Source organism: Agelaius tricolor, unplaced genomic scaffold (genome assembly GCF_023055355.1).
Source record: "Agelaius tricolor isolate 1412-34295 unplaced genomic scaffold, bAgeTri1.0.p SCAF_6, whole genome shotgun sequence".
Lineage (NCBI taxonomy): Eukaryota > Metazoa > Chordata > Aves > Passeriformes > Icteridae > Agelaius > Agelaius tricolor.
This window is the reverse complement of record NW_027269266.1, coordinates 30213444-30239898: the sequence shown is the minus strand read 5'-3', so window position 1 is coordinate 30239898 and position 26455 is coordinate 30213444. Positions and strand designations below refer to the sequence as shown.

General features: G+C 37.6%; 1 protein-coding gene across 5 annotated transcripts in view; it reads left to right on the top strand.

Annotated features, from left to right (window-relative positions):
- HYCC1 (hyccin PI4KA lipid kinase complex subunit 1) overlaps positions 1-23271 on the top strand; it is a 43321-nt gene extending 20050 nt beyond the window's left edge. For 3 of the 5 annotated variants that reach the window (XM_071429184.1, XM_071429183.1, XM_071429185.1), the window contains exons 3-11: positions 454-555; positions 4231-4410; positions 7076-7156; positions 7695-7810; positions 8135-8230; positions 9897-10013; positions 10749-10836; positions 11328-11487; positions 18910-23271. In XM_071429184.1, coding sequence (XP_071285285.1) covers positions 454-555; positions 4231-4410; positions 7076-7156; positions 7695-7810; positions 8135-8230; positions 9897-10013; positions 10749-10836; positions 11328-11487; positions 18910-19466 — 1497 coding nt within the window. In that variant the 3' untranslated portion in view covers positions 19467-23271. Of the gene's footprint in view, positions 1-453; positions 556-4230; positions 4411-7075; positions 7157-7694; positions 7811-8134; positions 8231-9896; positions 10014-10748; positions 10837-11327; positions 11488-17716; positions 18012-18909 lie in introns of all 5 variants that reach the window. The other 2 variants (XM_071429187.1, XM_071429186.1) reach the window with 2 other exon arrangements.
- Positions 23272-26455: the final 3184 nt, after the last annotated feature.

Genomic DNA, 26455 nt, shown 5'->3' with positions numbered 1-26455 from the left:
ACCTTCTTAAGTATTGGCAAAAAATATGTTTCGTGTTAGAGAAGAGTTGGAATTTGCATTAAGTGGAATTTGTGCTTTTCCACAGTAATTCTGTATCTGGTAATAATGTTCACTACCTGTGTAGAGTTGGTCTTGAAAACTCCTTGAAGTATGGATCTGAAAAGTGTAAAAGTTTCACAGGACTGACATCTCACAGTGAAATTTCAGTGGCTGTTGCATTTTTGTAACTTTTTAAAAATCAATTTCCTGTCTGCTGTTGTTACATTCCGTAGAAATTGCAAGGTGACAGAGTGCAGTATATCTTCTGGCAACACTCTGAAAATGTGGCGATTTCTTTGTGAAACCAGGTTTAGTTTATAGTAAACTCTGATAAACAGTGATTTGTAATGGAAAATTTTTGAAATAGCTGTTATATTTAATGATAGAAATTGCTTATAATATTTTTTATTTCAGACACTGCCAGAAGCATCCATATCCAGCTATGCTACCAGCTTGAAAGACAAAACTGCTTTGATTTCATCTCTTTATAAAGTAATTCAGGAGCCACAGAGTGAAGTGAGTATTTTGGATCTCTCACCCAAAATGTCTGACATAACACTGGCAGAATGAAACCAAGACCTTGTATGCTAGGTAATAGATGAAGAGTCTCCTTCAAAAAGTTGTTCTTAGCCATGACATACTATCATGGAAAAAAATTTGTAAGTTTTGTAACCTACTGATCATAGTTAAGCTTGTAGGTCACATTCATGGGCTTCAGGACTTGGATGTAGAATTGAGAAATGCATCAAGGAATTGAAAAGATGTTTGTGTCTGACAGAATTCTTTCTGTAATTAAAACTTGAATGTGAATCTCTTGGTGTCAGAAGCTTGTCTATATAATGCAAGAGAACAAGTTAGGTTAGCCATCTATTTTAAATTGTTGCTTAGGTTTTTTAAGTTTTTTTTGTTGTTTGACATGCATATGATATAAAGACATGGATTTATACATGGAATGTACCCTTACTGAAATGAGGGGAAAATGTGAAAAAAATTGTGGGAAAGGGGGGGCAGGTTTTCTCAGTACCTGTACTAAGAAGGTTCTGTGTCCCATGACTGCCCTTGTTTTAAAATGTCCAGGTATGTTCAGAACATCCTGATCTGGGTTTAATTGTGTTGTTGTTAACTGCCTTGTACCATCTGGAAGTCCTTTTGTGCATTATTTTAATACTGCACCAAATCCTTAATTCTTCTGAAAAGACCCAGAAATAAGGCAGCTTCCCAAAGTTTGAGCTTATGGCAGTACTAAAGGTCAGAAGATAAAAAGCTTTTATATATATGCTTTTGGAGAGAATGCTGATAGTGAAACTCTCAGGTTGTCCAGCAAAGAACAAATGTACTTATAATTTGCTGCTCAGAAATGCATCGTGAATCATTCCAACTACTGAGTCAAGCCTGTCTGGTCTTCAGAATTCGTAGCAAAATGTAAATCTGATGAGTCTCCCTGTTGATAGCCTAATTAATACTTTCATAAGTTCTTTGATTTCTTACTACTTCTGACTATCACTAGGTTTCTCAGGGGCCTTAGTTGCAGGTGCTGCTGCAACTTCTGCTTGAAAAGGTTGTTGGGATAATTCCAGGAGCAAGGTATTGAAGATTTCCCTGTTAGCAAGACTTTGAATTGAAATGAAAAGCTAGTGCTGACAGTGAGTGTTGTGCTGCCTTGAGAAAAAGTCCTAAAATGTTTTTTGGACTGTTCTCCAAGTAGCCATTGCTTTGTGGGAGAGGCCACTTGGAGCTTTCCACATTGTGAAAACAATTACAAGCCAGCAGTTAAAAAGAAAAGTAATATCTTCCAACTGCTGTTTGAGATCTGTTAGCTGCATTGTGTAATGTCAGCTTGCTGCACTGTGGAGGGTGTGTGCTGTCCTCTCTTATCTCAAGAGTGTAATGCAAAGGGGAAGCATTAATGCATGAACACTACAAATACTGCAGAGTTTAAAAATGGACAAACAACCCTATCTGTACACCTTTGAGTGTATGCACTTACAATAATTATGAGTACCATAAAATTGTGATTAATCTTATTTTGCGGGATAGATGAGGGTTTTTTTAAGCATTTGAAAAGTAATCATGGGTATTGGCATCTGTAACTGCATTTTTCTGCTGGTTCATCTTTGCTTTTTATATGAGTTGTTTTGGTTTGCTTTTCCAAAAAATTAATTAGCCATTTGTAAGATAAATGGACTGCTTGCTTAACATCCACTTCATAGTAGCTGTGTTACTGAAGACTTTATTAGTTACTTTTGAGGTTCCTGAGCCACTTGCTAGGTGAAAAATGTAGTTTAGTGAAAGGAGAGTCCAGAAGATGTGTAGATTTAAAGGACTTAAAATTCACTAAAGACTTCCTATGGTCAAAAATAATTAAATATATATGTGATTTTTTTTTTTTTAAAGACTGAAGTTCTTTTGCTTTTTACTTAAAACACTCTTGCTGTCTTTTTAGATAGGAGCCAAACAGGCACTTGCATTAAGAAATAGCAAGTGTTTGGTGTGTCTAACACACTTGGGTGCAGCTTAAAAGGAAGAGGGATGAAATTGCTTGGACATTGTTCTGTTCCAGCATTAAAAAATGTCTCAGTCTAGTTCTTTTAGAACTGCTTAGTTCAAAATGATATCTTGAAACAGCAACAGTCATTAGTGCATTTTGATATTAGGTTGTAGCATGTGGTGGCATTTTGAGGAAGAAAATCTGTTTTGTACTGATTATGCATCTCAATGTGCTGATACAAAGCTGTCTGAAGTGAGATAACGATGTAAACATGGATACCTGTCACAGCTATTTATGGGCCTTTTAAAGTTCAAACACATCATTCAGAACTGGTACTTCATTATGGGAAGGATGTGAATTGTGTAAAAAATATAAGCTGAATACGGAGCACAGTTCTGCTGGTAAGGTTTTCTAGAAGGATCTTTGCTGTACTGCTCTTAAAACTGATGACTAGTTCAGCTTGGCATGGCTTTTTTGCCTTTACTGAAGAATTTTCAGGGATGATATTTCCAAAGTGGAGCTATATCTCTCAGAAGCTAAAAGTTCCTCTTTTTTAGAATGGATCAGATTGTCCCAGATTACTTCTTAAAAAAGAACTCAAATCTGCTAAGATCTTTCAGTTTCAGAAGTAGCTTTGGGAGGTAAGAAATGTTGATTTGACTTTTTTCCATGTTCAGGAGGAAAAGCTTAGGAAAGCAAGCAGGTATTTTTCTAGCGTGGTCTCCCTGGTGATTTTGCCTCCTTTGCTTCAATAAAGGGAAGAATATAGAATTGCCTTTCTTATTTTTCTGAAAACTTACTCTACTAAAACTAAAGCTGTGATGTAGATAAATAGCAGGACTGAATTTAGTAGTTCAGCTTGCTTTGAAAGTGCCTGCTGTTTTTGACAATATTTTCTAATTGATGAAAATTAGGAAATCTCCTAATTTCCATACATTGACAAGTGGTGCTTAACACAGTGTTTCATCCTTATATCAGAGGTAGGTGGTAGCAAAGGAAGGCACATTAAATCCAGAAACACCATCAGGATGATAACTTCATTGTTTTAAAATCTTTTTTTAACTTGGTCTAGCTCAGTGTATTACTTCCACTTCAGTGTTTTACATCCACTTGTATCAGCTTAACAAATTTGATTCTAAAATTACTCCTGAGGCTTCCCATTTCTGTCTCAAGTGTATAAATACATTGAAGCTTCTAGAAGCTTATAATGAGAGTGGGAAAATAAACTTATTCTATTTTGTATTAAGTTTTTGTAATACTTGGAATATAAGTCATACAGCTCTTCTCACTAGGTGGGTAAAGCTTCTAGCTTCATTTTGTGTATGCTTTTGGAGTTGTAGAATAACAAGACCTTTTGTTCAGGTACTTTGCCTGTATATTAGAGATACTGAGAAGTATGAGGGATGTGATAACTATCCTCTATTTTTTGCCTTTGAGGCTGGAGGAAGTGAGCCAAAACCAAGGCAAAGCAGCCATTGGAATTTTTTATTCATGTAGTATGAATGACTCTACTTTCATCATACAAAAGTATGTTATAGGCATGAAAGTGTGTAAGGTGACTTGAGCAGTTACTGTATCAGTCATGCCCTGATAACTTAAATGTCATTTTTATCAGTTTACAGTTTTGGCTAAAGTATTGATCCAGGCAAAGTTGCAGATTTTTGTAATGTTTTATTCATTCATGATTGTAACTTGTATTTCAGCTTCTGGAGCCAGTTTGCCACCAGCTCTTTGAGTTCTACCGCAGCGGTGAGGAGCAATTGCTGCGCTTTACGCTGCAGTTCCTGCCAGAATTGATGTGGTGCTATCTTGCTGTCTCAGCCAGCAGAGACTTGCAGAGCAGTGGATGCATAGAGGCTCTTCTCCTAGGAGTTTATAACTTGGTTTGTATTTCAACATTTTGTTTTGGAATTAAAATGAAGTGATTATTTCAGTCCCAACTCTTCAAATCGGTGTCTGTCAGAAATCTTCAACATGAACTTTCATTTCTTGGTCAATATTTTCTCTGCTCTTTCTGTGGTTCTTGAATTTTTTGTTACTTATTTTTTGGTATGGTGATTAAACTCACATTCTGCTTGAGAACTTTCAAGGCACTGCTTTGGAAATTGTTGCCTGTGTTTTGACTATATGGACAAAAACCACAAAAAAAAATTACTTTCAACTAATACTTGACTGTTTGTTGCTATATCTGTGCTTTGAAGAACAGAATTAATAAGGAACCCTTAAAAGCACCATATTTTAGTCTTTTAATGGCTATTTTGAAATACTTAGTGGTTTTTTATGTCTGTTGGGATTCTTGTCTGTGTAGTTTGTTCTGGTTGTTTTAGGAAGGCTTTTTGTGAAGCAAAATAGTGATATCAAGTCTCTTCATCTGAAAATCTGGAGAAGGCAGCTGGTATCCATCTCCTAGAAATAATCATAGGTGTCTTCACCAAGCAAATGGAAATATCTTTTTCACCCAGGAGTCTAATTTAAGAGACACTAGCCCTTATGTTCCACTCCTCCTGAGGCAGAGTACAAGCTCCCTGCCTTTTCTGTATGCTTAGTTGTATCTGACAAGAAGAACATTCCTGAAAAGCATTTGCTCTTATCTTCTGCCTTAAGGCAATTCACTCCTTTCTATCCATGATGAAGTAATTTAGGGTGGTTCATGGATGTGACTGTAATCACTTGTTTTTCTCCCAGAAGAGATTACATTTAAGTTAAGCTTGAAACCAGTCTGGTAACATCCTCTCTTAGCTGTGAAGAGGTTCTTTCTCAATTAGTAACTTGGCTTTCCATCTCCAGCTGCCTGGGGTCATAAGAATTTCACAGCAAGCTTCTCTAGGAAGCTGTAGAGATCAGCATGGCTCTGGGGAACTTTCTTCCCTGTTTTGCTTCAAGACATAAGGAATGCTTATGGTAAAGCAGTGCTTTGTACTCACGCTGACTTCTTCCCTGCTGTTGCATAAAATTTATAACTGAAACAATCAAGATGGTATTGTTCTTTAGTGTACAGGTTGAAAAGGTAGTAGGTGACCTGCTTAGTTACTTACTTTCTCTTTAACCAACAACTTTATGTATTCAAAACCAAGAGGAAACACGAAGCCTAATATAAAAGTAATTCCATAGTCTAAATATGTGGAGTGGACTCTTGGAAACTTAACATTCAGTAGGAGTCCTGCAGTTTCTTGCTGAAGGAAAATGAAAAATGAAAAATTTTGCTCAGAATAATTTTAAATTGGCTGCATTGTGAGGGGTGTGGAATTATTGTGGCTGAACCTTGAGATCATGAACTGGATTGTTCTACATTCAGCTTAGGGATGTACAGTGGTAATGCATGCAGTTGAAATTTTTTGCTTTCCTAGCCGTAGTTATCAGAGTGTTTTTTTAATACACTTCATATACTTTAATACTCATCATACACTACAAATACATCTTGAAATGTACTCCTGAAACTTAATTAAAAATCTGATTATAATGAAGAATACAAATATTACTATTTTTAGAATTTAGAAGCTTGGATGTAGCCATTTTCTTTCCCTTTCTCCTATATATTGAAGAACATGTTTTCCACATTTATCCAGGAGCAATATTAAAAATTAAAGTATAGTGGTTTATATGGAGAGTGGAGAAGCTGTGCAGCTTTTCAGAAGGAGCAGCTCTGTGTGCTCTTTTAATCCTTTTCAGTCTTCCTTTACTGCTTCGTCTTTTATTTTAAGACAGGAGTTTTAATAATTACTATGTGAAGTTAGACCTTCAGCCTTCCAACACATGGGTGTTAGGAGACACTGAAATGTCTTTCTAATTATTACTTCTAGATATATGAAATCAGCTGCTGAAATTTAGAAAAGAGGGAACTAAAATCGAGTGTGTGGTGTTTGTTTTGGTCAAGTCTGCTTTGGATCTTTTAAATTTTTTTTTATTTAAAATACTCCCGTGCTCTTCTGTGGTACAAAACCACATCTTGTTTTGCCTTACCCATTAGTCTTCTGTTAGCTTACAGGAGCAAGAAGTCTGCCAGCTACTGCTGTGGTGGTATCTTTCAGGAAAGTAGCTTCTCTAAAGCTGTGCATACATGCTTCTTTTAATTCCATAGAGTGAATTATCAGACTTGGGCTTTTGCAAGTGCTGTGGTCTGCTGCTATCAAACCTTACGAGGCTGCAGTCATTCCAGAGCTGTAATATTTCCAAAACAAATTACTTGTTGAGTGCTTACTTGATAGTTAATAGTTTTCAGAATAGAATTATTGATTGTTAACCTTCACAATTAGCAAAGAATGTATAATTAAAAAAAAGTCGTGTTGTTTTAAACATGATGTTTCCTCTTAGTGTTTTTAATGTGGGTTATGTATGCAAATGGATGTGCCCTTGGCCAAGTTACTTGAAGAGTTTTCATTAACAAGCAAAATGTGCTGTGGTAGAAAGGAAATAGAGAGAGAATTTCTAGCTTGCAGCTTGGATCGTTATAGTATCCCTATCAGTCCCCATAATAAATAATATTTAATACTTTAGGATGTCTGTTTTCTGTAGTACAGTGTAACCATTGATATCTTCTGTCTTTTTCAGGAGATAGTTGACAAAGAGGGACATAACAAAGTGCTGAGTTTCACAATTCCATCTTTGTCCAAACCTTCTGTCTATCATGAAGTAAGTGACAGCTACAAAGTGAAATTCCTGATTGAGAAGGGCAGTGTTACCATGATTGTCAGGGGTCTTGGCCAATCAAATATCTCCCAAGGCTGCAGGCATCTCACTGGGCAGAACTTGAAGGGGCATGGAGTTCAAGCCAATGAGAGCATGCAGACTGGGTCTTTCAAATGCCCTATATGCTTTGGGAGCCTGTTTGTTAAGAACAAAAGTGGAAAGTAGTTTTAACATGTTGTCTGATGACATAGGAACATACTTCTGAGATTTCAGAATACTGCTAACTGGTCTCTGAGGCCTTTTCAAGGTGGAATAGTCATAATTGCATAATACCCATGCAGCAACTATGTATTTTTTTTTTTCTTTTCTGAAGCCATATGCCTTATTTGGTGTAAAATGAACAGATCACATCTAAACAGATAGCATTAAACCTGTTGAAAATTCATATGTAAATATGGTGATGTGTATTGTTGCCTATTTCCACTTTCATTGTAGCAGAATTTGAGGTGGACATGCTCTGAATGCCCTTTTTTTCCTTCAGCCTTCCAGCATTGGCTCCATGGCTCTCACTGAAGGAGCTTTGTCGCAGCACGGTTTGTCCAGGGTTGTGTACAGTGGACCTCATCCTCAGAGGGAGATGCTGACAGCCCAGAACAGGTGAAATTGTATCATGGGATTTTGCTTGAGAGTCCCTAATAGATCTGAGCTTCTAATTTTTAGTATAGTTGCAGACTGAAGGAGGATAGGTGTATGTTGGGTTTTATCATGTGGTTTTTTTGTTTTAAACACGTGTAAATGTCGATGCAGAAAGATCAGCAGGGCATATTACTACATGTAGGGGAAAAGCTTACTCAGTTGCTGATTAAATTGAAATACAATGCCAAATCTGTTCAAATAATTCTTAAAAATTTCCCTGTAAATTTGTTTTCTTTTAAAAAATAAAATTGGTAATGGAATTGCAATGTTTCTTTCAAATCCCAGGTTTGAAGTGCTGACTTTCCTTCTGCTCTGTTACAATGCTGCCTTAAGCTACATGCCTGCAATGTCTCTTCAGTCATTGTGTCAAATTTCTTCAAGGTAATTTCTGTAGGTTGTTTACTCTTGAAATGCCATTACTAAATTGAAGTGCAGTAAGTTAGGACTTTTTTTTTAAAAACAAGCTTTGAGTTCCCAAAGGTCACTTTTAAACTTGACTTCTTCTCATAGCTGTTTACAGCTGCAATATTTGCTTTTAATTTATCTCTTATATAACTTTGGGTTGAGATCTCAAAATGGGAAACAATAACCTGGCTTATATGCAGGTTAAGCTTCTCCTGTAAGAGGAGAAGTCAAAGGGAACTGTTTGTTTTTAATGACAGTAGCTGTAGCTGTGTTAACTAAAGAAAAAACAGAAGTGCCTTTTAGAAGTGTGTATTAAAAGTATTTTGCATTGCAGGTTTACTAAATAAATTCAGATGCTGTGCAGGTTTAAACTCTCATGTAATTATAGTAGATGTTGGAACTAGATATACATCCATTTTTATGGATATATTGAGCATTTCCAAAACCAGCTGTTACTTCCAAAAAAACCAAAATAACAGTGCCAACATGCCCCTCCTGACCTCAAAACAAAACAAAGCCTACCTCAGCTTTAATTACAACGTCTATTTTTTGACCAATATCTTTTTTCAAAGAAGAGAAATGGATAGTAAACATGTTTGTCTCTGGATTTTCAAAAGTGGACTGTATGTTAAGGGAAAAATTAGAATGCTCTCCTTAACCCAGGAAACCCAAGAGACCAAGAAGGCACCCTCAGCAGCTTTTTTCTAGAATAACAACTAAATAAACTACTAAAGCATGATAATGGATGCCTGTAAGATTTCCTTCTCTTCAAAGGAGACAAGAGACTTCGGAGTTTGAAGCACTTAGCAATATTTACAAGAGTAATTACAAGATCTTTGTTAGATAAACTGCTTTAATATATGAGGTAAAAGTACTTAGACACTAAGGATTGTGGAAAGGAGACTGGTGTTGCTTATTCTGATTGATTAGGTTTTGATTGTATTTGGAATAAATAATTTTTTAAGCATCCAAAAAAAACCCCAAGCAAGTTATCAGCAGATGCAAGCGAGTCCTTCTGCTTCAAAATGTTGAATGTCTGTATGCTGAATTATTTAATGCTATACAATTTAACTTCTTTCATTTTTCTGCATTCCTGACTGGTTTTGTCTTTCATCTGCTTATTGAAAATATTACCCTGACACCATGTTAGAATAGACACCATGTTAGAGTACTGGGAATATGTGTCAGAAGCCCTGAATATCTTTCAGTGTCCTGTTTGGATGTGATGGAATCTATATTCTGTTATTTGGATATATAGAATAACTCCTTTAATTGGTTTGAACATTGGGGAATTTAGGGGGTTTTCTTTAGGATCTACAATAAATGTGTTTTCTTCTAGTAAGTCTAATTCAATTTTTATCACTTTCTTAAATTACAAATGTAGATTGTAAATGTGAAAATTACAGCACAAAATATTTTGTACCGATCCAAAGTTGTAAATCCAGATTTTTTGCATCTGGGCAGTTACTAAGTCTCTCTTCATAAGAATGTTACCTTAGTTGGATGTCATTCTTGCATTTTTAGAAGAAGCAACTCCTTAGGGCTTCTAAAAACTGATCAGTACTGGTGAAGTATTGCAAGTCTATGACCTACAAGGGTGGTTCCCCATTATTTATCAATGACAAATGTATGATTTCTTCAGAATTTGTGTCTGTGGATATCCTCGCCAACAAGTGAGAAAGTACAAGGGAGTCAACAGTAGGATTCCAGTTTCATCTGAATTCATGGTGCAAATGCTAACAGGGATCTATTATGCCTTGTAAGTTTTTTTTTTGTTTTTTTTTTTCTAATATGCAAACAAAATACCAGCCTAATTTGTTTACTTGTTCAGACACACTACCTTGGAGGTATTTCATTTTCTATGGGCACATGTTGTGTGAGGCAATAAGGGGTCCTTGGGAAGGGATAGTTCTCCAAGCAGTTGGATGAAGTTACTTGTGCCACACTGGGGAAAGATGGCTGGAGCAGCACTTGATAGGTTTAACTGCTGATGGGAAGAAAATACTGTAAAAACTATTCCCAGGCATTGTCTGCTGTTCACATTTTTGCATGGTTAGTTTTGACATCAGTCTAGTTAAGGAAAAGAGGTTATATTTTTCCTCTGAAATGCTGATGTCATCTACCTTTTGAAAGTCATGTTCTGACACTCACTCAGTAACTGAAATAATTGGAGACTAGTAATACAGGAACACTCAAAAGATGGAGTAATATTAAAAAATCCTGATTGTATTTCAGATTATTTCATGAGTAGCTGATCAACAGCTAATGATATAATTTTTAAACTGCTTGGGGTGACCAGTGAAAATAAAACTTTGTCTCCATAGATGCTACTTCAAAGTTCTCTAATTAGCAGGCTTACTGCTAACAAACACAAGTAGTTCCAATTCTCTGAACTGAACTCTCAAGGAACACCAGAGCTGTGAAGGTTAGGTGACCAAGAAGGTTCATCTGTTGACATAGATGCTCATTATTCCATATAATTTTACCTTTGCAGTTATAATGGAGAATGGGATCTGGCTCGAAAAGCTATGGATGACGTTTTGTATAGAGCACAGCTTGAGCTGTATCCAGAACCTCTGCTGGTAGGTATTTTATTTTCTACTCAGTACTTTGTTGAGTAGAAATTTTGGCCTGGGAAATCCTTGCTGTGAGCATGCATGATACAGGATGATGCCAGGAACCTGAAGCTGTGTGTGTGCTTGTGCAAACAGCTCAGTCTGTAGGTGCACACACTACACAGGGCTTTCACTGCACTTAGTCATGGTGTCACATTTCCTTGTGACCAAGCTGTTTTCAGCAGAACACTTCTGAGTCTTCAGAACTAAGCTAATGGTGCAACAGAAGGAATAGCCACATCTTGAAACTGGAAACTTTAAGAAAGTGTCAATTGGAAGTTCTGAGAGTTAATTGCAACCAACATTCTTTATAGGCCATGCAAAAAGGTGGCGTGCTTTTTGACCATAAATTGGAATTGTACACAGTATTCTTCTTGAAATAGGAAGAATCTCCGACAGAATTCTTCTAAAATTTGTACCTTTGTGATAAGAACTTAAGTGCATCTCTTCTGTTCTAGGTTGCTAATGCAATAAAAGCTTCATTGCCTCAGGGTGCCATGAAATCTAGTAAAGAAGGTACAAGATGCATTCAGGTTGAAATTACACCTACTTCATCCAGAATATCAAGGAATGCTGTGACTAGCATGTCTATAAGAGGGCATAGATGGAAAAGGCATGGTAAGAAACACATTTTGCAATTAATTCTTAGCTTTTTCCATGTTTTTAAAATAATATTGAGAATTTTGTTATTTCACATATTTATTGCTTATAGGCAAGCAGCAATTTGGAAGTTATTATTTCCTTGACTGGCGAATGGGAATCTCAACACAGTTCAGATGAAGTATATTCTTTATTTCCTTAACCATGTTTTTAAAAAAACACAGCACACACAAACCCTTTTTGTTAAAGGGAGGTGTACACAATTAGTGCTTCCACAGAAAATTATGTTCCTGCTTTCTTCTGAAAACTAATTTCTAGTGCCTGAAGCAAAATAAATATTTAAGAACTTTACCACAGAACCTCATCTGTCTTAAAGTACTTAAATAAAAATTGGATTTAAGGATAGAGGGGTAAACTACTATGTTTTGGTGTTAGGTTTAAGCCCACACAACGAGTAAGCCCTATACAGCTGCTTACACACTCCCTACAGTGGGATGGAGGAGAGAACTGAGAGAGTAAAAGTGAGAAATCTTGTTGAAATAAAGCCAGTTAATCAGGTACAGCAAAAGCTGTGCCTGCAAGCAAAGCAAAACAGGGAATTCATTCACCACTTCCCGTGGGCAGGCAGGAGTTCAGCCATGCCCAGGAAGGCAGAGCTCCATCAGGCCTAACAGTTACTTGGGAGGACAAGGAGCAAATATCCGCCTCCTTCTTCCCCCAGCATTGTGTACTGAGTATGATGGTACATGGTGTGGGACACCCCTTGGATCAGTTGGGGACAGCTGTCCCAGCTGTGTCCCCTCCCTGCTGTTTGTGCACCCCCAGCCTGCTTGCTGATGGGGTGGGGTGAGGAGCAGAAAAGGCCTTGGCTCTGTGCAAGCAGTGCTCAGCAATAACACAAATACCCCTGTATCAACACCATTTCCACCCCAAATCCAAAACACAGCCCCATATCAGCTGCTGTGAAGAAAATTGCCTCTGTTCCAGCCAAAGGCCTGTAGATTTAGGCAAACTAGTGTAAGGGCTTCCACAAAGCAGAACACAAGTCTGGGATGAAAAGTAGGAAAAAATGGTGCTGAATGTACTGCAGAAGTAGCAGTACCAGCAAGACATTCTCTAAGTCTAAATGTTGTATTCCTTCACCTTTGCCATCTTCAGATGAGGGAAGAGCCACTGGACCAGCGATCAGAATTGGCAATTTTTCTGTTGGGATTGAAATCCTGGTTACAGGCTAAGAGCATGAGTGTAGATTAGAGTGCTTTTCTAATAGGTTCACTGAAGATTTGTGTAGTACCATTAAAATTTCTGTAGGATGTTACTAAGTGAGCTTTTGTACTATATGAACAGTTAGAAAAATTTTGCTAAGTCATAAATTGGCCAAGAGGTAATTCAGGTAAGTGTTGAGAAACACTTGGTGGTAGAACACATTTGTGGTATTAGTACCAATAGTAAGCTGCCAGAGAGGGTGAAGGGCAGAGAAGAAAGGTAAAACACCCAAATTTCATTTCAGTTGATTAAAAACTACTTAAAACCATCAGACAAACCCGAGGAGCTAAACATTAGTGTCTTTAGTGAGATGGAGTAGCAAGTCATTATTGACATCTCAAGGCTGCTTTCTTTCTTCAGCCTTAAAGTTATTAAGCATGGATTATTGACCAGATGCAAGAAAACTGTATGATCTCTTAACTTTTAAATGGACAAAAGCCCTCTGAGGCTTGGCAATTTTGTTAGCTATTATTTTTGAGTGGTTTTGATGCTTTTTCAAATGAGATGGTGGAGAGTAATACAGATCAAGGATACTTAGTTCTAGGTCATCTAGAGAAATTGAAAGTGTATTAAAATAAACATTCCCTTTGTGTTTACAGGACACTACAATGGTACAAAATGAGTATTGGATACATCCTTATAAGAAAGCAAAGTTTTCAGCAAATACAGGAATAGAGAAGTTTCTACAGTTATTGCCTCCTTGCAGGGAGTCTGGCTTGGTGAAGTTCAAGGAAAAAAGTGTGTGACAGGTGTGCCCTGCAGCAGATAACAGTAAGGTGAAAGGGAAATGAAAATACCAGTTGAATTCAGAAGTGGAGTGGAATGCTGTGTTTTATGAGAGGCTTATAAAGTAGGACAAATTGAGAGAAACAGCAATAATCTAGTGAGTGCAATCCAAGCAAGGAGTGAGTAGTCAGTATTCAGAGATAAAGACTGAAAGATTGAGGACTTTTTCAAAACAGCTCATGCCAACATTTTGTTTGGGTTTCGGTGAAAATGTTGGATTTGTCTCAACAGTACAGGATTTAATGAAGAGGAAGAAAATCACATGATGTAAGGTGGGTTGGGGTGGAACACGTGGCAGGTTGTGGGAGTAATTGTAAATTTGAAGGCTATGCAAAGACTGGGCTGATTAAGAGTCCAAAGCTGAACCTGTGGTACCTAGCTAAGTGACTGCCAGTTGTGTTCTTTTAAATGGTAAATATTCCATGCATAAATCACTGTGGCTAATCTCAAAATTCTCATTATAAAACCCTAACAAACCTTTTGTTTGTGACTTGGACAGCCTTTTTAAGGTGAGAGTGGATGGTCTCTCATTTTCAAAATTCTTACTAAACTAATTCAGTGCCACACAATTCCTGAGGACAGAAAGATATGAAATACCTCTTCACAATTGGCATGCAGAAAGAATAACAAGTTTTGTGCTTAGACATGCTTGTTTGAATTAAAATGAATATTGGAATTGGTAGAAATTAGATGACAAACCTTGTACTTCTTGACCATTATTATCTCTCTCTCTCTCTCATGCAGTGTAAGAGGAAAAATGTATTTGGGGGATTATTTTTATTTTCATTATGATAAAAATTAGTGTAAATAGATTTGGAAGTCAGAGGAGACAGCTGAGAGGTATTTGATGTTATACATTACATAGACTGATGAAGCAAATTATCTCTTGGGGAAGCAAGGGCAGCAACTTTCAGTCACTACATATGTGTGTAAAATAAAACAGAAGAACCCCAGTGAATCACATTTCCAGCTGAGAAGCAGGGGCTTTATTTTCTTTATGTTTTAAAAAATTAATTTTACGAAGTTTTTCGTAAAAAATTAATTTTACGAAATTTAAGAAGTTTTCAGACATTAGATCTTGCTAGCCTTTGCTGGCACTCTAGATTGAAGTCAGTTTTGAATAAAGGTTGACTTAACATTGAATCTTCTTGTGATACTTAACCCTGTATTTGTTCATTAGGAGCAGTTACTTAGAAGGACTTTTTAAATTCAATTAGTAATTCAATTAGTAAATTTAATTAGTCATCTGTGAATTTGGACTTTGCAGATAGGTACTTTAGAGGTACTCAGTATGAAGTTGGTTTGCAAAACAGATCCATCTAATCATAAATGGGTATTGTTTATTGAGTGAGCTGATACTAGCCACTACTTGGCAACAAATTGTTTAGTGCTGTTGGATTTGATTGCCTACAAATTATCACACCTGGAGGGGAGCATTAGCTCTTTTGTAGAGGTGTGTGTAATCAGAAATACTCTGATGTAACAGGCTGAGAAGAGCTGAACAAATGTTGGTGAGACACATAAGACAAGAACAAAGACATCAATTAGCAAGGGAGGACAGAAAGTTACTTTTTTCTCCACTGCAAAAATTGACTTTTATGTATTTACACAAGGTTTAGAAATACTAGTCTTTGAATTTTCTTACTCTTTTAACAGTATTAATTCCTGAAATAATTGTAACTTACAAGAATCTGAAGTTAATGCTAATCTTAGGGTATAAGCCTGGTCCTTTTATGACTAATTAAATATGCTAACACAGTTGTGCAGGACATGCAGCTTGAGCTTGTGGGGGTTAAAATTGAATTGCATTTTGAATGGTCAGTTTGCCTGTGCAGACTGAGGTAAATTATCTGGGCAACTGTAATAAGGTAGATTATAATTTTGAATTAAGTTTTAGCAATTAGTAAACATGTAATGCATTTATGAGAGTTGGTTGTACTACTCAAAGCATTCAGAAACGTGACACCAAATACATTTTCCTTCAACTGCTGTGGGTGTATCTATGTTAACAATCAAACTGATGTAATTATTAATTTTCATCAGTTCCACAATGCTCAGCAGTGTCCTTGGTTTTCTCTTTTGTTGCATTACCTGGTGTACTGGGCATTAATAGCCCTCTCTCAAGGGTTAGACCCCCAGAGCTGTCCAGCTTGAAAGCAGTATTATCTTCACCACCAAGCTCCATGAAGCTGAAGGTTTGGATGTCCTTAAAAGCTGTAAAATAAGGAGGGTGTGCTGCTATGGAGGGTGTGGATTGTGTACTTTTACAAGCCTGTAGCTGCTATGGTAGGCAGTGCTAATGGGAGTTGAGATACCCCATATCCCATTTTTTCCATTAGTTTCCTCCTGTAGTCAGTTAAATTCAGAGAAAGGTATATTTCCTTTAGACATAATTATAATGAGTAAAGCTCTTAACTTTTTGGGGTTTTTTTCCTCAGTTCATTGTAGTAATGGTCAGTCAGCTGTGGGAATGCAGCAGTATTGGGTGAAGTGCTGGTATCACAGCTGGATGTTACATTTAGAAGTGCACACCACCAAATAACCATAACTGTGTAATGCTTTTATACAGAATCTTTTACCCAAAAAAAAAAAATCTTCCCCTGCTTTTCTGATTTCTGCTGTGTACTTTGAGTCTTCTTTCTTTGGAGTTGGATAATTAGTGCTTTCTGACAGTTAAACTCTGTTCTGTCCTTTTCTCTCTCTGGGAGAAACCCCTTCCTGGGGCAGCAGGAAGGAGTTTCAGAGATTGCCATTGGAGAGGCACAAGTTCCTCACTCCAGTGAAGTTAGAGCACTGAGGCCAGTCAGAGCACTGATCTTCTTACTGACCTTTCTGCTTCTGTGTTTTTAGGAAAAAAAAGGGCTATGTTTGGTGGTGCTTTCTTTATCACAATTGTTTATTTATTGTTATTACTATTCCAGCTCATGGAGCTTTTTGCCACTTTTGCTACTGGAAATAGAAGACTTTTGCAGAAAGTGCTGTTATAAGTCAATGGTTCTGAGTTTTGTCCCAAATATCAGGAATTCAGTGAGGAATAGCACCAGTTATTAATGCCATTTCCTTCGGGTGGTGCAGCTTGTTAAATAGATACTTTGATTGGTCATTGATTAGTTAGAAAGACTTATGATTATTAGAATTTTCAGGTAAAATAAGGGATAGCTGATATACCAGGGGACACTGATGTCCATCCCTGCCAGAATAACCTTCTGGCTCAGCTGTGATCAGTGCAGACAGCACAAATGGTAGTGAAAAGCCCAGTGCTGGAGCCCCCTGACCTAGAAGTGCACAGTGCCTGCATGAGAGTCTTCAGGGAGGAGACAGGAGGAAGAGGGGATCACCTTGAATTAAAGAGCATTAGAGCTGCCACTGTGAGAAATCATCTCATTGTAAATTCCTCTGGTTTTGGACTTCCTACTGTCAGTTCAGATTGCTGCCAGCCTCTGTCATGTGCAGCAGCAGACTGGCTGTATGGTCTGGGTGGTCCTTACTTAATCCTCTGGTCTGGAAGAGCTGCATTATGAATAAAATAGGGACTCACTTGAGATTTATTCTGAGCTGTGCTTTTAGTGCATTTTTAGTCTTGTCAAGTTTCTGTGCCACAGTGCTCTTCTCCACTAGTTTTTCTGGGGTATCCAGAAATACCTTTCCCGTTGAAAACAGTTTTTTGAAATGAAGGAAGAAAATGGCTGTCAAAGTGTGCTTGAGTTGACTTTGTTGTTTCACTCTTAGCTTTCAGGCTGACCAAGGTGCAGCATCGTGACATTGTATGTGTAGATTTTCTAGTCTTGAATGATAATATATGAAGTTGATATGCCATTTCATTGTAAAAGTAACTTTCACTCTATCATGGTGATATGGAGAACATAGTCATAAAAGGCAATTATGAGCTGGTCTTTTGTTTCTGACAATGTGTTTCAAGATCCTCAGAAATTTCAGTTTTGAAAGGTCAAGCGTGGGTCTTTCCAGTATGTGATGCAGGCCAATAACTGAAAGATTGAAGACTGCTATTTATTTTAGAAATAAAGCAAAATTCCATACCTGCTAATGTTGCTAATTAACAAGAGGTTAATATGTGTACATCTGCTTTAATTTATAATGCTTAAGTCATCTGTATCTATTGGCTTTTGTTTCATGTTTTGTTTCAGACATCTTTTGTTTGTTTTTTTTTTTTTTTCTTATCCATCTTTAATTCTAGAACAACCAGAGAATGGTAATGATGCTACTGAATTGGGCAACTTTATCATACCTGAGATTAGTGTCACAAGTGTGGCTGGAGAGAGGACCGGGAATGGGGAAAAGAGCAGAGCTCTAGCAGAAAATGATGTTCAGCATTTACAGGGAGTACAGGAAACAGCTACAGAACCTAGAACTGACAGCAAAGGCCTGCCAGAAATCAGGAGGCAAAAATCTGTAAGAAAAATGATGGAGGATGGAATAAACTCATCTGGCAGAGTGCAGTTTTAGCAGAGCACTTGTAGCTGCACTGTAAGGTACCGCTGTTGATTGAAAGGGTCACTGCTGCATGTTTCAAGAATTAAAGTATGCAGTTAATATATTTGCATGTGTAATAACACAGTTGCATGTATTGCACACAGCTTTGTCTGTGCCACATACGATGATGACATACTTACAAGTAGATCTGGACATCTACTAGTTAATCTGGAGAAAATACACAGAGACTCAACATACCTTTGAGTTTATTAAGGATATTTATGAGAGTTTACAAAATCCAGTGATCAATGGTATGAAAAATCCATCAAAATGGATGTTAAAAGTATCTTGCTCTGTAACTCAGACTTCCCAAATTCTGCCTTTCGTGGTGTATTGCAGATCTCATGTTGTTAGAGATGAGCACAAAAACTCATGTGCTTGAGTTTCCAACTCTTACCACCAGACCTGTGATGCAGAAAAGTGACCTTTCAGTCCTAAAGCATTCTTGGGTTGCTAAACATGCAGGTGCCATAGGGTGTCCTGGGGCATTGATCACATACCTCTGTAATTGACGAGCTTTGCCAAATCCTGTAGTGGTTCACTTGCTCAAAATAAGATTTACACTTTTGTTTTGTTCTGTATGGTACTTTCTAATCTCTAAGTTTCTAATTTCTTGCATGAATTAACAAGAATGCATTTTTTTTCCTTCAAAATCACAACAAAATGAGATTGGGGGCATGCTTTTTGATGTAGTTAATTCAACATTACTTGCTGTAACTCTATACCCTAATGAACCTTAATTCCAAAATGTCGTGGAATAGGTAAGCGTTGTCTTCTCTTCTCTGTTTTACTGCTTTATGGCTTCATGCTTATAAATATCAAAATTGAACAATATGTAAAATCAATGAATGTGAGACAGTCAATTGCTAATTTTTTCTTTCTGTTTCTATCGTGCAGATAATTCTGACTTAGCAATTGAGGAAGAACTGATAGAAGTATCAGAAACCGATGAAGGGTTTTACTCTAGGGCTACTTCTGGTACAAGTCAGTCTGCCCTATCCAACAGCAGCACCACGAGCAGCAAGAACCTCTTAGGGAAGAGCCAACGAAGGTCTGGAGGAAACAAACCTGGAGGAAAAGAAAAAGAAGGGGAAACCTGCAGAGAGCATTTGTCACGGAAACAAACTCAGAGAGCCATGAGTGAGAATCTAGAGCTTGTCTCTCTGAAGAGACTGACACTGACAACCAGTCAGTCCCTGCCTAAGCCTGGCAGCCATAGCCTGGCCAGAACAACCACTACTGTGTTTAGTAAATCCTTTGAACAGGTCAGTGGTGTCCCAGTTCCAAATAATCGTGGTGGTGTCTCTGGTACAGAGGCAAACAGGTTTTCAGCTTGCAGTCTTCAGGAGGAAAAACTGATATATGGAACAGAAAGAACAGATCTTCCTATTTTAAGCAAACAACCTAATCAGCAGCGACCTCCCAGTATTAGCATAACTTTGTCAACAGATTGACATTAAATTGGCCAGTATAAAAAATAAATTACTGAGACTTTATCCTGATATTGGTACATTAAGCTCTTAATATGCCATACGTTACTTCCTTAAGTCTCAAACCCGTAAATTCTTACTTGGCTCATGTTTGACAGTAATAGTGAATAGACAACAGTTATAATTATTTTGAGTCAGCTTCTGATATCTTTACAGCTTCATGGAAAGTTTATAACTTCACCAGCTGAACAAGTGTTAATTGGTTGTTGTCACTGGCCAGGGTGTGTGACTTCTTACAGATGTACAATGTGGGAACAAATAGAGTGTCTCTCCCAGATTCTACTTTTTGTCTTCCACTTGGCATAGGCAAAACTGCAAGTACTTAGGGTTTTTTTTAGGAGGAGTCTTGCAGTATTGTCATGCAGTTTTGGAAGAGCATTGTAAGAACAGACATTGTCTTACATGTGAGCTGTGCTTACATGTAAATATAAACTAGAAGCATCACTTCATTGTTTGGTGTTCTGGTGACTTTTGTATTGGTAGTTGGTACATGTAGCAATGTTCATACTTCTTTATGCCTGTATAAGTCCAATTTTAGATGCATTTTGGGTTATCTGTATGTCTTCGAAACTGGGCCTAAAGTAATACAGCAGCAGAGCTTGTGGCTGGGAATTGTTATCAATTGCTGTAATAGTCACTCTTAAAAATTATGTGACAGACTCTTTCTTTAGGATTCTTAAAAATCAGTTCCAAAACTACTCACAAAAGCCAGTCATCAGTATTTTTATTGTCTGTGGGGAAGAGATGTGCTTGGGTACCAATGTTATGTAGAAATATGAGCCCTTTGCACTGATGCAAGCAAATTGGGAGTTTGAATGTGCTTAACAGGAATTTCATGCTTGAGAATAAGAGAATACTACCAAAGGATGTGTACTTTCAGTAACTTGCAAGCACAAATGGGAACTATAATGTAAATATCAGTAGCACTGTAATTCCTAAGGTTTTTTATATCTATTATTTTTCTAGTTCGAAATTCTAAACCAGCAATCTGTTCAAGGTTTTACCTAACCTTTAGCCTTCAGTGAGTTTGACAACAACTTTTATAATGTTAAGATTTTAATCAAAAATGGACATTAAAACTTCTTATACAGAAATCTGAAGAAGCAGTTGCTGACAAAGCCACTCCAGTAGCAGTTATTAGCTGATGAACAGACAATATATTATTATGAGTGGAGAAGTAGGATGAAGATCTAAGGCATAGTTGCTCCCAACTGTCCAGATTTCTGCAGCTGTTAGTCCATTATTATAAAGAACATTGTAAAAAAACAAACACTAAAATTCTGGTAGACTTTCCCATTTGCTTGGAGATAACTATAGATACTTTTGACTTAAACTGAAGCACAAGTAACTTTTAAACAGCTAATGTTCTTCAGGTTTATATCAATTAATAAGCTTATTAATTAATGAAAAGAGTAAGTTTTATAATTGTACTAATAAGACCACAGACTGGATTTGTACATTCCTGAGAATGCACCAAAGTATCCAGAATAACCCCAACAGTCTGTAGGTGTTCATATTTACCCAAGAGCCTGAATTTAAAGGAGTATGCCACAATTTCTCTTTCTTCATTTTGTTGTGTGACACCATTTTATTCTAGTAATGCAGTACTTCACCTTTTTACAGTGAAGTATTTTCCTAATTTTACATGAAAACTTATATAAACTACAAATTTGCCCTGTTTATTTTTTAATACTGACCAGTGAGAAAAACTGGTTCTTTGAGGTTGTTTTTGTAAACACTTTCTACAGCAGAAAATTTAGCCTCTTTTTTATAGGCTTTTCTGCAATGCACATTAGACAGGAAATTTGTTACACATTGACTAATGCATCTGGCTGCTGGACATGCATAACCACCAGCAGCAGCAGGGTGTTAGCAGCTGATAGTTGGCATTGGTTGTCTCTACACACAGTGAATGCAGAGCTCTTCCTTCCCTTGAAATTTGATCTAGATGTTGCAAAGAAATAACCTGCAAAACTTACACCAGTTCCCTAATCTGCTTTTGCAGTGTAGGATGTAAAGAATGCATTAGAAAAAATTTACAGTAATTTAAATTGACATAAAACTAGAATAGATAAATAAAATTGCAGTACACAAATATTTGTTGTTATGGTATTAGTTGTGAGGTAGTGTTGAGGGGCTAGAATTTTTGAGAATTCTGCTGGTTTTGCTTTGTTTCATTTAATTCATAATTGTTTGTTACCTCCATGGTAGACACTCTTTCAAGCTGGGTGTTGGTATAAAAAAATTTTTATTATACTGGGAAGATTTAGCTCTAAATAATTAGGATTTCAAATTAGGATCTGAAATGCCATAAAGTGTAGATATGTAACATAATGCTTCCAGTACTCTTGGCTACAAGCCAAATGGTGTTGAAATGAAGTTTGTTTATCCTTTTATTTTATCCAGCTGGTCTGGCTTGAACCCAAGACCCAGGCTCTTATTGGTTCAACTGAAATAACATAAATCTTTGTACTTTTTTGAGAAAATGATAAAAGGAAAGGTTCTTGGTACTAAAGACTGTTCTGTCCATAGATATGTGGCTTCATATAAACATATTTGTATTGGTCTCTGGAGTCACCTACCCAGTGAGGAGTGTGTTTTTGTGAGCTGACATCTCACCTTCATACTGATGTAGTCTAAAGAATTTCTTTCCTGAGTACCAAAACTTTGAGTTGTGCTTCTTTATTTTCTTAAAAATTGAAAGGTTAAAAAAAAAAAAGCACAAGGGAGAGTGAGGCAGAATTATTTGTTGACCAAATATCCACGGTGCAGGATTAGGAGAGAGGTGGGAAGAGTGATGAGGGAAGTAGGGCAGGAAGCAAATATTTCTAAAATTGTCAAACCATGGGGGTTTGAGCATTATCCAATCACTTCAGACTGTCAGATGGAAAATCTTTGTTAAAGTAGATGTCTTCTAACAGTGTAAAGGAAACCCATTAAGACACCACATATTACAGTCTGCCCAGGAGTGGGTAGTTCTGATGAATACCTTCCAAACATGCACAGCTGCACCATTCTGCAGGGAAAATGTTATGTAGGAGTGAATCATCTCACATTGTAATAAGAGAAGTTGTTTCACTGCTGACGTTTATAACTGACCTTACTGTTCCAAATCAGAGGCCACTGTTTCCAAGGATGGCTTTGAACAGCAACACTTGCAGAACTCACTGAAGCTGAGAAGAATTATTTTTGTTGTGAGAATATTTACCATTTGTGCAAAAAGTGTATGGCCTCTAACCACTCGCTGTAGAGCTGCAGTGACTTTTCTGAGTGGATTTCAATGTCTTGAATTGCCTTGATTACCTAACAAATTTGAAAGGTACAGAAATAGAGCTGTTTTAGCCACACTTCTCTCTAAGGAGGTTTCCTATGAGAAATTCTAGAAATTTCTAATGTAATTGTCCAGTACCTTTTGTTGGTCTTTGAGACTTACTGTGCTGTATATAGATGTATAATATATTGCCTTTTGTATTTGTATAATTCTACTTCTAAGACTAGATGTGCACATTTGATATTCCCTGAAGTCTGTGGAACGTCTGCATCAGTCTATAGATGTATGTCTTTCACATGAGAACCTGAATTTTCACACTTTCATTCTTCAGCTCATTATGTGACACTGTTTTAGAAACACAGTTTTTCACCCCACCTTTTTTGCAGTGAAGTGTTCTCTGATTGTACATGAAAACTTACATTCCTAATGTATAGGCTACCAGATTGTCTTTTTAGTGTTTAATAATTTTGGCGGTAAAATAAATTTGATTTTTTTGAAGTTGTATGCTTTTGTAAATACTTTGTACTGCAATAATTCTGCCTCTTTATAGACTTTGTTGAAATACACATTACATAACTACATATTTGTTCAGTTTTCATTTTACACATCCAGAAGTCATAGTAAGGTTGACTGCATTATTTAGAGTATGCTGAATACCTATTTTATACAACGTGGGGTCTGCAAGTGCAGCCTGTCAGGAGGGACACCATGGCTGAGAAACGCTGATGGGTGAAGGGCGAGTCCAAGCAGGTGAGTTGCAAATGGGCAGAAGCAGATGGTGATGCTGTCAGTGAAGCAGCACTACCTGTGCAGATTGGTGCTTTGGTGGTGTGAATACTAACAGTGGTTTGATACACAGCCATTATCTGCACTGTGTCCAGGGTGGCTCTGGGGGCTGTTCCTGCTGGTAACAGCAGAAGCAAAGGTGGCAGTCAGTACCTTGGCATTTTCTGTCAGCAGCTCCTCTGCCCCACTCCTCTGCCGTGCCTTTTTTTTCCCCTAGTCTTTCTGTTGCTGATGATCTCTCTGCTAAATCTTTTTTTCCCTTGCTTTCCACCTTCCATATTCCACTTCATTTGGGCTTTGTCTTTCCTGACCCCACCTGTGCATGCTTGGATGGTGCATCTCCCCAAGTTGCCTGCTCTTGCTTCTACCTCCTGTATGCTGCTTTTTCATGTCTAGTCAGGAGCTCCTGCTTCATGCTTCCATGCCTTCTGCCACCTCTGCTTGCTTTTCTGTGTGTAGCCATAGACCATTTTTTAACCTGGAAGAGATGGTTCTTGAAGATCCTCCAGCTTTCCTGGGCCTCTCTCTCTAGGATGGTCTCCCATGGCCATCTGCAGAGAAATTCCTGTGCAAGGCAAGCTCCGTTCTGTAGGTCCAGGGTTGTGATCCTACATTTAGTTCAGGGTTTTTTTCCTTTGCCCTTACTAATGCAGTCTCTGGTGCAATGCTATAGAGAAACCTGAATGAAGGAAAGAGCTGTAGTAGAGGGCAGCAGTGGGAGATCTCGCTGCATAGTTTCCTATTTTTCAGATGTCAGTGTTTAACCATGTCTTTTGGAAGGACAAAACTCCATTTCCCATCATTTAAATGGGTGAGAAGGGAAATCTGATTTCAAGCATTGGAGTAGGTGAAAGTTTTCCTTTGCAAAAGGTACAAATTAGACTTGGTGCTGTGATTGTCCTGTAAGTGTGTAGGATTTACAATTTCAGTTACAGTGAGTGAAAGGCAGTGCTTAAAATGGGCTCTTATGTCTTTTCAGGGTCGAATAGCTATTGATTAGTGAAAAACAACATGAATTTCAAGACCTTTTCTCTTCCCAAAATGTGGTACTCCAAAATACTGCCTGGATTTGAAGGATGAGAATATAGCTGAGAGCCTGCTGGACAATCCACGGGGAAAGGGGTTTATGAAGGTATTACAGGCAATTAGTAACAAGTTACAGAAATTATATTTGTTCCTACAGACTTCACAGCTGGTTGCCTGCGCTGAGCATGTAATAGTTGTTTTTCATGTTTTATGTTAATCTGGCTCTGTATTAAAGATGACTTCAGTATGGGGGTTTTCTCCCAGCCCACAGCTGCCAGGTAATAAATACACCTGCTAATTCCAGGTAGTGGGAAGAATGTCACTGTGAAACTCCAGCAGCCTTTGTGAAACAAGCCCTCACATCACAGAGCGCTCGCTTGGTTAGCTTGATTCCTAAAATAAGGTGGTGTTGAGTCATCTGTTACTCTGCATGTGCAGGGACAATGCAGAAATGTAATGGTGCGGAAGGACTCTGGAAGTCACTCTGAGTCACACAGCACTTCTGACAAGCTGGATGCTTGTTGTTCTCATCACTAGTGCTGACTAATCCTGGCAGTCCCCCACACAGGCTTGCTTGGTCTGGAGTCTGAGGGTAGGCTTTGTGCTGTGAGAGGGCACATTTCAGAGGGGAGAAGAAATGTCAGCTTCTGCCTCCACAGCACACAACCAAGTAAATGAAGGTGTGTCACATATCGGCGTAAGGAGTCCTTGGTGTGGATATCATTTCTGCAATACAAATAGTCACCCAGAATAATGAATGTTCAGTGCTTTCTCTGCAAAGATACTTTCTTCATGCATGAAATCATGGAGTCACAAAATGGTTTGGGTTGGAAAGAACCTTAAAGATCATCTGGTTTCAGTTCCCTTGCCATGGGCAGGGATGCCACTCACTAGACCAGGTTGATCAGAGACCCATCTTACCTGGCCTTGAACACTTCCAGGGATGAGACATCTACAGCTTCTTGGGGCAACCTGTTCCAGTGCCTCACCACTCTCACAGTAAAGAATTTTTTCCTAATGTAAACTTACTCTCAGTTTGAATCCATTACCCCTTGTCATGTCACTACAGTCTCTTGTACATCATCTTCAATTCCACTGAATCACTAATTAAAAAATTACACGTAAAACATATGTGTGTGTGTGTGTGTGTATTTTACACATACTGTTTTCCTCTTCAGCTGTTAATGTATGGAGATTGTAGTACTGCCATGGAGACTGCTGGAGGTGGCAAAACCTTGGACCAGCACTGGTGTCAACGACCTAGGATACCATGTAAAGTAGATGTAGCTAGGCAGTGAAAGGTTGTATTGTCACTCGAGTATTTTCCTTGTGGTTTTATCTACCAGCAGTAAATTGATTTGAGTATAAATTGTAAAGGCTCTTGCAGTTACTCCTTAAAGATGTTTTCTTTTTTTAAAAATCACAATATTCCTATTTTTTCCTTTTTACTTTTTTAGTTGGTAAAATGCATTATGTTTTCATTATTGTTAACAACCTGCATTTCAGACCTCTTTAATAATTGGGAGGGAATCAGGATAGTATTATATATGATAACATTTTGTGAACCAACTGTCATACCAAATGTCATCTCTCAGCAGACTGTCTTGCCCCTCAAATGTTGGTGTGTAAGAAATGTGTTACAATAAATCAGTAGAACTACTTTCACAAGGTAACATCATTGATATTTAGTTTACTTATTTACTTGTTAGTTCATTGGGATTTATATTCCTCATTTCAGCCATTAGAAAATACCAATCCAACTGCTCTTTAGCAAAAGTACTGATTTCATCTCTCCCTGTATTGGCTTGAGAAAGATACAGGCACTGTCAAACCGATTCAGGACATCCTGAGCTAGGAAAATCCTTTCTGA